General features: G+C 34.3%; 1 protein-coding gene across 1 annotated transcript in view; it reads right to left on the bottom strand.

Annotated features, from left to right (window-relative positions):
* Window positions 1-11390, bottom strand: part of LOC145675929 (uncharacterized) — a 34451-nt gene extending 23061 nt beyond the window's left edge. The window contains exons 1-3 of the mRNA XM_081746734.1: window positions 11193-11390; window positions 6541-6657; window positions 290-397 (exon numbers count right to left, since the gene is read on the bottom strand). Of these exons, the coding sequence (XP_081602860.1) occupies window positions 290-397; window positions 6541-6657; window positions 11193-11348 (381 nt within the window). The 5' untranslated portion in view covers window positions 11349-11390. The remainder of the gene's footprint in view (window positions 1-289; window positions 398-6540; window positions 6658-11192) is intronic.
* Window positions 11391-11620: the final 230 nt, after the last annotated feature.

The raw sequence follows: 11620 nt of genomic DNA on the forward strand, positions 1-11620 counted from the left end.
GAATATTATATTCCAAATAAATATAATAATTATTGTTTATATGTTATTCTGTCGTTATTAAATAAATTAAATTAAATAGAATATTGAACATTTTGTACTTCAAAATATTGGGGGACGAGTCCCCCCGTCCCCCCGCCAGAGACGCTCATATTTTCTTACCTAAGGATGGATATGTATATGTTTTTCTAATACGTATGATCAGTTGAATATAATAATTTTTAGCAGTTACTTTTCACTCACTCTGTATATTCAGTGAAAAAGCTTATACATAGAAAATATTAACACTTACTATAATGTAACATAATCCATTGCAAACGTTATAAGGCCGTCTTTCTGAAGCAATAATGAAGTAATATCCTTCCTTGTTAGCTCCACAGAAAAACACAGCATCAAAGGCCTAGAAACAAAGCATAAATATGCATGTATGAAAGAAAAGATAAAGTAGCATATACTAAGAATTATCATCATCGTGAGTATGAAGCTATTACTAGCAAATAATTTGCAATGGAAAATTTTCACAGTATGACATCACTTACTCTTTTCATTGTATACATGAATTGGACGTTTTAGTGCTGCCATTAACAACAACTTCACTAATCCTTCCACAAAATGCTATTCCTCAGAAAATATTATATACACTAGGGATGGCCATTTCCGGAAAAAGAGTTTTCCGGTTTCCGGAAATCACATTTTCCGTTTTCCGTTTTTCCGGAAAATTTTCCGTCTTCCGTTTTCCGGAAAATTTCCGTCTTCCGTTTTCCGGAAAATTTTCTGTCTTCCGTTTTCCGGAAAATTTCCGTCTTCCGTTTTCCGGAAAATTTTCTGTCTTCCGTTTTCCGGAAAATTTTCCGTCTTCCGCTTTTCCGGAAAATATTCCGTTTTCCGTTTTTTTCGGAAAATTTTCCGTCTTCCGTTTTCCGGGAAAATTTCCGTCTTCCGTTTTCCGGAAAATTTTCCGTCTTCCGCTTTTCCGGAAAATATTCCGTTTTCCGTTTTTTCGGAAAATTTTCTATCTTCCGTTTTCCGGGAAAATTTCCGTCTTCCGTTTTCCGGAAAATTTTCCGTCTTCCGCTTTTCCGGAAAATATTCCGTTTTCCGTTTTTTCGGAAAATTTTCTGTCTTCCGTTTTCAATTTTCCGGTTTCCGGAAAAAATATTTTCCGTTTTCCGTTTTCCGGAAAATGTGGCCATCCCTAATATACACTGTGGAAGAGGTCAAAATCAACGTATTAGCTAATGTAATGCAGCGAGTTTTTCGACATTTTGACACTGCAATGAATGGAAAGTTTCTGACATACTACAATATAATATTCAATTATCTCACACAATTAAGGTCCAGTGAAGTGATGGGGAAACTTTTTTTTTTTTTTTTTTTTAAGGAAAGGCAAAGAAAGACGAAAAAACTTACGTGGGTCAAAATGGTTTATTAAAAAACAACACTGGTATATTTTACAAAATTCTTGTAATACTAAGTCCCATTAATGGTTGAAGCTTCTCATATCTACTTCGAACTGGGATGCATTTTATTCTCAGAAGTTAAGTTTAAAAAAAACCTGTTTGTCGATTTTTCTAATACAACTCTTTCATTGTAACTCTTTACTTCTTTTCACTCAACGGATTAGGAATCATGTCGCGGGCCGGACACAACCTTTAAGGGGACCGCATCTGGCTCACTGCCCGTAGTTTGCCCATCACTGATCTAGTGTATCTATGGGGGCGCAGTGGCTCAGTGGTAGAGCGTTCACCTCCGATGCTTGTTATCTCTGGTTCGATCCCACCTCACGCCGTGTGGACTTTGTGGTGGACAAACACCGTGTTCGTGGGTTTTCTCTGAGTTCTCCCGTTTCCTCCCACTTTCTTAATTCCACCATTTCATCCTTTCTCATCATCACCGTCTCCTTTAGCATAACCGTGGGACGTAAAACTTTAAAATATTTCATTTCTAGTGTATCTATTGTCAACATGAAGCTTCTGGTAGCTCTCGAACTGTACAAACATCGGAAAGTGTAAACAGAGTAGCACAAGATTTTCAGCACAGTGTTCACCGTTCTTTACAGGTCATTATCAGATGATCCAGAAATCACTGAGGTTTTTATAATCATTAGCTACAATTTCCTGCAAAATCACACCTCTCATTCAAGTCACAGGGAAAGAGTTGTTGAACTATTCGAATTTTTAAGACATGGAACTTTAAATTCTCATTGAACTATTCTAAGGATTAAGTGTAAAGTGATTGAATGACGACGAGTAGAAAGAAGATGACTATGTAGAAAACTTTGTGACACTTTGCGTATATTTTCCGGTGTTTGCATAGCTCGAAGGCGACAAAGGGGATTCTTGTTGATAACGGATTCACTAGACTTCAATTGTCTGTCTGAATTCAATATTGATTGGCGCGTCAGAATCTATCTATGCCTGTCAATGCCAAAATGTCGCCGAAAAGCTCGCTGTGGTATAATAGCGAAATCGTTGTTTTTAAACGCTTCCACAGCAAAAGTTCTATGCTCTTTCAGATTATTATTGTATGATATGGCTTTATACTGATTTACTCAGCGATGTGTGTTTCACTGCGTCACCTAGAAAGATGTCGGCATAGTGCCAAATTTAAATCGTCTGTTATAAGAATCGTTCCAGTCTCATATATAACATAACATGCAACGAATTTTGAGTAAAAATAATAATAATAATAATAATAATAATTTCAGTAATAATTTCTGTTAAGATTTGAGACAAGACCGAGTCTTTCGAGACAAAGCTTGGCTTCGTGTCGAATATCTCTCGATGTATAAACGTCCGTCTCGATCTCGTCTCGAAATTTTGAGATGAGACCTCGCTAGCATCCCTAATAGGAAAGACCGGGACCGGTTGAAATATTTTTTACATTTGCCCACATAATTTTTGTAATATTGCAGTTTTGGCATACAAAAGAAACTGTTCCATCAGTGTACATTTCGTGAGCCCAAAAGTAACATTATATACATTTAACCAACTTTTCCCAAGGTTTGCTGTTAGAATATGTATCACAAAAAAAAAAAAAAAAAAAAATTCATCTCCTGAACTGGAACTGGGATCATTTTTTCTCTTTCTTCAGTTTCTTATTTGGACGTAGTTTCTTTGATTTAGTGAATATTTTTGTTGGTAGTCCTACTAAGTTTGTGCTTCTCTGTGTTTGCCAATTCGTTTCTTCTAGATGTATCTATTAATACAACACTCTTTCTTCTACGAATCACTTTTTTCTTTCGAAGTATAGCTATCTATATTTAAAAAAAAAAAACAATCAATTAATTGTTTATACAGTGAAACCTCCCTTAACGGACACCTCTCAATAACGGACACCTCTATAATACGGACAGAGTTTTTCGTCCCGGCAAATTTATATGTTCTCTTATGGAACAAAACCCTCCCTTTAACGGACACTCTCAGATACGGACGCGGACAGTCCTTTTTTCCCCCAGACTTTCAATAACCTCTTCATAACGGACAGGAATTATTCTCGGTTCCGTGATATATTACAGTAGACAGAAAAGTCTTTTCCCTACAAGTGTATCTATCATGAGTCTAGACCTGGTGAACCATCAAACAGAACAACTTCAAGCTGAACTTGAAATTCTTCTTTGTTTATGCCCGCAATAAACTGCTTTCTGATGGAAATCCTAGAAAACCTTCAATAAGTAATAACACTCATGCAGGTCAGTCGTAAGGCCAAGAATTCTACGCGAAAGATCTTCTATTCCCTAACAAATTTAGCCGTTTTTCATCTGGGCCTTGCATCTTTCTCGACAATTTCTTAAATAACAAAATAATGTTTGTTTTACAATAACATTTTCAACGAGCAATGTTTCCTCTCTTACTTTTTTGGAAAAGTAACATTTTTCTTTTACTTATGACACTGGAACAAGTCTGGGTTTGGGGTTTTCCCGGCTTTCTTTTCACTTTCACTAAGAGGATATTCTTTGTGATTGGGACTGGGTCAATAAACATATGCACTTCCAATAACTTGCCTTTTCATCCAATGAACGAACATATTAACACATTCCATAGTAATAATATTATTTAACAGAAATGAATTTCTCCTTCATCCCTCCCAGTAATTTACATGCGTACTAAATATTTTCATATTGAATTTTACGTATCTACGCTCATACATAATGCAGTTACTGTATATTACTGCATACAATTAGCATTGTGAAAAATTACATTTCTGTAACCTCTCTGTAACGGACACCTCTCAATAGCGGACAAAAATTCATGTCCCATTAGTGTCCGTTATTCAGAGGTTTCACTGTATAACCAGTGACTACGTGGAAACGAAAGAAAATTCATGTTTCAACCAACCCCTTGGTGTCTGCCATGATAAGAATGCAAACACTAACACCCACAATTGGTCAAATCAAAATGCAACCAGTGCCAATTGTACACGATACTTTAAATCACTTGATGGATACTACTTTTATTTCCATAACTTTGTTATTCTGAAATAATAAAAGAAAAAACAAAAATTTTTGGAAGTTATTCACCACCTTCAAAAACGAATTTTTCAAGATGTATTATGAACGGTGACTCTAACCTCCATGAAATTCGTACACAATGAATACAGTTTACTAATGTATCTGCACTGGGAAGACAAAGTTGCTAGACCCCTTTCTTCATAATTTTTCGCTACTGTTTCAACCAAGACTTGTTTGAACCAGCCCCGGTCTCCCCTAATGAAGACCCTTATAAGTATAAAATCGTTTTCTCAGAAACTTTTTTTTTTTTTTTTTTTTTTTTTTTTTTTTTTTTTTTTTTAGCAACGTTATGCACTGAGAGAAACTGTCATTAGTTTTAAAATGAAACTAGCTGAAAACCCTGTTCTTCGCCGTCCGTAAAATTTATGAGCCCTCAAACAAATTTTGTAGGTCCCTACTGTTTCATGTGTACTGTTTTGTAGGCTGTCTTATGAAAACAATCAAGTAGCAATTCAAAAGTTGCCAAATTCCTGTATTATCGAATGGATTAAACTTTATTCTTATTACAAAAGGGTGTTTGGAAATTAATTAATTCCATATTTTCTTAAATGTAATCTTTAAAGAAGTTACTATTATTCTGTCACTGTCGGGACAAACTTGAAACTTCAGAAATGAATGGAGAAACTTAAAAAAATTATATTTTTTAATGCCCTCTAACATTTGTCGGGATTGCCTTCTCCATATTTATGGCCTTGGCGGAAAGAGTATGGTTTACGAAAAATATCTTAATGATATATTTAAACTCCCTTGTTTCATTTCAAAGTGTGAAGATAACAACCCAGGTCAAATCAAGTGCTAATAATGTTCAAAAATTCATTTTAAATAGTTCAACCGTTTCCTCGCTTTAGCCGTTTTATAAATACAAAATGGGAAATGAAAATATAGAAATTTCCTTTCTTCAATCCTTAGAAACGGAACTTTTAAGGCATTTGGACTTGTTTCAACTTATTTTTAATAAAGAGTTTATATTCTGAGTTTCATCTCCCTTGCTTGAGGGAGTCCTAAGATACTCAATCTTTGGCATAAATTTTAAACTCCGTATCTTCCCCTTAGGATACGCATTTTAATCAAAGTGACACGACAAAATTCCTGTTAGAGGTAGATACTAATTATATTCAAAAAGTCAGTTGCATACGGATCAGTTGTTTTCCCGTAATCCAATCACAAACAAGATTATTTTCAACATTTTTTTTTTTTTTTTTTTAGATATCAGTTGTGCCAACCTTATTAAACCATTGTTCGTTTAGTATGTAATAAGGAATAAATTTAGTAGTTAACAAAATTTTTCGAAATTTAAGGTTATGTCGGCTTTTACGGGGCCAAACTGTCAGGCAACACGCAAACAATTGAGAGTAAGTGGCGTTGGGCAAAATACTCTGTACCTGTATTTGGGAAGAGGAAAGAGCACATGGAAGTATATTTGGCCGAATATCTATTCAGATGTTCACTGAAGGCGGAAAGTATAATAGGGTCTATACAAGTTTTCCAAGGCCGTGGCCGATCTATACAAACCGTGAAGGTAAGTATAAATTTAAGTTACCGTGAATTACCAAATCTAAACTAATTATCCTAAGCTAAACAAAACTAACGTAACCTCACGAAAATAGGACAATATTTAAGAAAATAGTAATAATTTTTACCAAAAAAATGTTAGACCCCCAGAAGCCAACATATGCCGAAATATACACTGAATTGATTGCCTTTAGCTTTCAGTGTACTTTTTAAAATAATGTTAAAAAGAAAAGTTCGAAATAAAACAACAACCCAATTCTGTAGAAAACAAAAAGTCTTGTTTCTCAAAGATAACTCACATGTATTTTTCACACATGAATAATTTCATTTACATACATATACTCTGTTGAGAAAGGAAAATGGCGTATCATCGACATGTAAATAATGGTAAACTAATTAATTACACTATTTTCAATTTGACCAAATAAGAATCACAAATTCTCAGAAAATAAATGAGTAGAAAATAGAATATAAACCAATAGTTCGGTAAGTTAAAGAAAAGAAAAAAGAAAATCTCTTACCTTTGGATGTTTAGCCAATGGCTGTGCGACTTCCATTTCTTCGACACTGTTTCTTGATTTCATGCCGTATCCAGCTTGTTTTCCTTCTGTTTTTGTTGAAGCTTGTTTGCTTTGCCACTATTAAGATTATTATTATTATTATTATTATTATTATTATTATTATTATTATTATTATTATTATTATTATTATTATTATTAGTAAGGAAAAGTCAAAAAATCAAATAATTTTGCATGTGTACGAACTACTGAACAAATTTACGTGATCATAGCATTACCGGTACTTTATCATTATTAACTGAATATACATTCTCCAAGTTTCTGTATAAAGTTGGCAACATTGCCAATACCGTTAACTGTCAAAATGGAAGTATAGTTGAGCAGGAAGTTGTCTCTGCCTAGTTAAAAAAAAAAAGTAAAAGGAAATATCGGATGTGTCCACAATATGGAGAAAACAATTGTAAAATGAAATTAAATCTTCGAGTTTTATGTCTTACGCATATGCCGGTTAAGCTAAAGGAGACGGTGATGATGAGTAATGAACGGAATGGTGGAATGAAGTGGGAAGAAACGGGAGAACCCCGAGAAAACCCACGCACACGGCGTTTGCCCACTACAAGTTCACTTGGCGGGGGCTGGGATCGAACCCGGGACCCCAAGCACCAGAGGCGAACCCCGAGAATACCCACTGAGCCACCGCGGCCCGAGAAAACAATTGTATGTCATGGGAAACGATAAGTATAAATTATTCCTGTTCACAAAGGGTTCTACAAGTTTGAAAGAGGAACATCAGCCTGGAGAGCAACTGAAGGAGAACCTTCCCTGAAACAATTCAATGCATATATAATCTTTTTATTCAGAATAATCGGCACACACCAATGATTAAAATGAGTTTTTAACCCGAGAATTCTAAGCTATCTTTGCTTTTAATTGAACGAACACAATACACTTTATTTATGCTTTGAAACCTTGAACATATATATTCTCTATCTTTGAAATAAAATAAATGTAAATGAGAACATTGGACTTCCATTTACAAAGAAAATAAACTAGCTCTACAAGATGTAAAACAACTTGGTACAGTATTTCATCTGTTCCATTTATCTCCCTTATGGGGCGTTTACACTTGGTCGATTTAGTCGCACGACTAAATCGATTTAGTCGCACGACTAAATCGACTCGCTGTATTTGCCACTAAATCGAAGCAACTAGGCCGAATCAGATCGATGGATATGTTCAATTATTTCAACCACAGAAAATAGAACGTCTTTCAATTCAGTTGCCAGTCGATTAGTCGCCTTCGATCAACAAGCGATTAAGTTGAAGTCCCGTTTACACGGTCGATTAAGTTGAAAGTGACGTCAATTCAACTGAATCGAACGCAAATCGACTAAGTGTAAACGCCCCATTACGGAGATTTATAAAGGAAGTCCTGGCCTTAGAGCCCTGTGGACTGCTTCACTAAATTTGTTTTAAATATAAATTGTTTGAAATAAGAATATGTACTAAGATGGCACGTGCCAAAATGGCCGAATTTGCCTGTTTTAAATATAATTGTTTATCACATTGTTAATGTAATCAGGAAGGATAAGCAGCGAATGAACAAATTGAAAATGAAAAATAGTATATTAAGATTGTAACAAACAATAAAATTGTTCAAAGTATTGAAGTGTAAATAGTAAAAATTGAATAAAAAATGAGAGCAAAGCTCCGCAACAGTGTTGCCAACAATCTCGCAAGAAAATAGGCTAGATGGCCTTCAGAAATAAGCTTTTTCACACAAAAAAGGGCTAGATTTTGAGCTGCTAACCTATAACCCACATTGTAGATTTCAAACCCTTTTCGTGTGTAGGATTATAAGTGAGTTATAGTAAAATTTGAAATGTTGAATTTTATTCGCTTAAGATTAACAAGCAACATACATAACTTTAAATTACAATAAAATCCATCAACAATTCGTCTGAATTGTGAAAGTCAACAGCGATATTAACAATTGAATTGAAATAAATCATCATCGATGACGTCGCAACTAGCCGAGGCGCTGGAACTGGATGCATCATCGTTGGATTGTGGATTGGTTGTGTTTGTGTAGACTGACATCAAGGGCGCCCTTCAGGGGGCCAAGGTAGGGCGATCGCCTCCCTAGAGGAAATTGTACTTCGGAATATCGAAAACCCAATAGAATTTTTACATTAGTTACAGCAAAATTGGAACCTATATTTGAAATGTCGCGTATACTTGCCCCCCTCCCCCCTTGGAAACCACAATATGGGCGCCCTTGACTGCCATTGTTCCAATTGTCAGTAGTATATGGAAATTCTTTATAATAAACGGATGACAACCTAATACGGAACTTTTATGAAAACAATGTGTGACGATAACTGGTGCTCAATGGGACCCGGTACTATTAATTGCTAGAATTAGGCTCTATATAAGAGGATCCTCACATACAACCCTGGTATTGGCAATTAGCTACAATAGTTATTAATAAAAAAACATACACAAGAAAGTACTAGAACAGACAATCACAATATGTATTCTGACAGTATAACTCTTAGACAGTATTAAATAACATGGGGTTAAGGGTAAAAGGTAATATCTCAAAGATATCTTTGATCCTTCTCGGATTACATATTACCCAAGTGAGAGTTCACACACTAGTTAATTATAAACTATCGTTCAGTGAAATGTATAGGCCTACAGAGATGGATTCCAAAAAAATAGCGATATAGTGATAAACATTACAAAATAACGTCTTGCCTTTTGCAAAAATTATTTTATCGTTAAAACATATGAAAAGATAATAATATACAAATGAAAAGTCACCATACCAGTTTGTTTTGTCCCAGAGAGAGACTTCAAAATGCAATCCTTCTATTTTTAATAGAATGATGCTTTAAAAAGATTTTTAGCCACTGGACACCCAAAGATGGAGTATAATATATGCAAATTGTAATACTACACTTTGACGTTAGTAGAACCAAACTCATCTTATTTCTTAATATCCTTCGTTATAATTATCATTACTTTTATTATTTCTTCATGTGGCACCATAAGAAACTAATAGTGCTATTACATCAGAGTAGGGTTACCAACTGACTAGTATTTTTGTTAAGTTTTACTATATTTAAACGTTTAAAATACAATTCATTCTTCATCTGTTTTGATGATTTTGAGCTGGTGCCAGTAATTTTATTTTTCTGAGTTGGTAGCCCCATATTGGAGGAAATTTAATTGTGGCTGAAAACCAGCGTAGGGTAAGTGAATAAATTTTAACATCTTAGAAAAACAAGTTTAAAGTTGCTTGATTCCGCAATTTTCGTAGGAAAATTGTAAATAACTGGTATGTCTCTGGCAAGTAACATTCTACTTGATTTCTTTTTAACACATAACCTTTCTTTTATCATTTATGACCTTCAATTATGACCAAAATGCTACATACATGGTTTTCACCTATTCAGTCAGGGCCGGCCCTAAGCAATTTGTTGCCCCGTGCAATTGCATCATTTGACGTCCACCTACTCCAGCAAGAACAAATATTCAAAATCAAGATTTTAAGTATGCTACCTCATCATGAACAAGGAAGAGGACGAAAAGAGCACTTGCACTCAGAAAGGCCTAAACAATGCAAATACATTCTCTTTGTATCTTTTTTTTTTAAATAATAATCTATTATGTTAGTGAAAGATGAAGCAAATACACCTGCAGAGGAAAGATCGTACGGTAACTCTTTTATAGAATTCAATATCAAGCTTCAATCTCAATATATCAGTTTGTAATTCCAGTGCAACTATTTCTTTTATCTTTACTTTTTTTAAAAAAAAATCCCTTCCACATCTTTTAAAAGTTTTTTTTTTTTTTTTTTTTAATGTTTCTACCTTTAATGATAAGGTACTTGTTTGTGACAAAGACAAGCCTGGTTTTCATATTAAAACTGTGATAACTAACTAAATGAAACAGGTGCTAGTAGTGTTCGAGAATTGAGTTATTGTATTTGATAATAATTAAGCAATTCATGCTGGGTTTTGTTTGACCATTTTGTCCATGTGACCTTAAACTAATACGACCTAAACATGATTTATGACTGTAGTCTTCAAATAGGTCAGCTTAGTAAATTTAACTACCATCATGATGAAGTCTGTTTCTAACAAGAAACATTTACTTTAAATAATATACATAGTTATGACAGATTTTGTCGCCCCGTGCAAATGCATGTATTGCACATTTAGAGCCGGCTCTGCATTCAGTTGACGTGTAAAATTAAATAAGTATGTACAGTGGTGTATTTACGATTTTGTTTCGGGAGGGGGTTCGCTAACTTTCGTGGGGGGGGGGATTTGCCTGGAAATGTGAAAATTCTGGAAGATATTTCATTTACTTTACTATAGTAAGTAAGATTTCGGGAGGCCTTAAGCTCGGAAGCCACCCTTAAAAATGCTACTGACTATGTAATAAAGTCGTTAATTACTCATTTGTTATGTACGTATATGGTATCTTTACTCCTTATTCTAAACCAAACTGTTATATATCTACAATGAGTAGGCAAAAATCTATGCTAAATGGAATGATTTAGATTTTCTTTTTCTAGAAACATTTTCAGATATTTCTAAATTCAATATTATTTAAAACTCAATTTAGATTATTGTAATATTTACCTGGCGTAGCAAATACATGCAGAGAAAAACTGTGTATTTTAAAAAGTACCATTTTCCCGGTTGTGAATATATTCCAAATACAGGCTTAGGATCTTTTCTAACAGAAATGAAGTATAATACCAAAGGCAGAATTGCTAAAACGAGATATAACAACATGTTGGCAACTCATTCACTGTAGGTTTTTGGCGACACACTGAAGAAAACAAATATTCAAGGATATACTGATAGATTAGATAATAAAAGAACACCTGCTCTGTATAATATCTTTAGATAAAAAGAAGAAATCAAGTTTATTTTCTTTCGATAGATAAGATTGAGCAGAATCTCCACAATAAATATGCTTCTTGTATAAGTTAACTTTCATTGTATAATTTCTTATCAACAATGTTGGAATTCAGTCTGGTCATGTTTGTGTGGACAATCTACAA

The sequence above is a fragment of the Thermobia domestica genome, chromosome 18 (genome assembly GCF_964235325.1).
Source record: "Thermobia domestica chromosome 18, izTheDome1.hap1.1, whole genome shotgun sequence".
NCBI classification, from domain to species: domain Eukaryota; kingdom Metazoa; phylum Arthropoda; class Insecta; order Zygentoma; family Lepismatidae; genus Thermobia; species Thermobia domestica.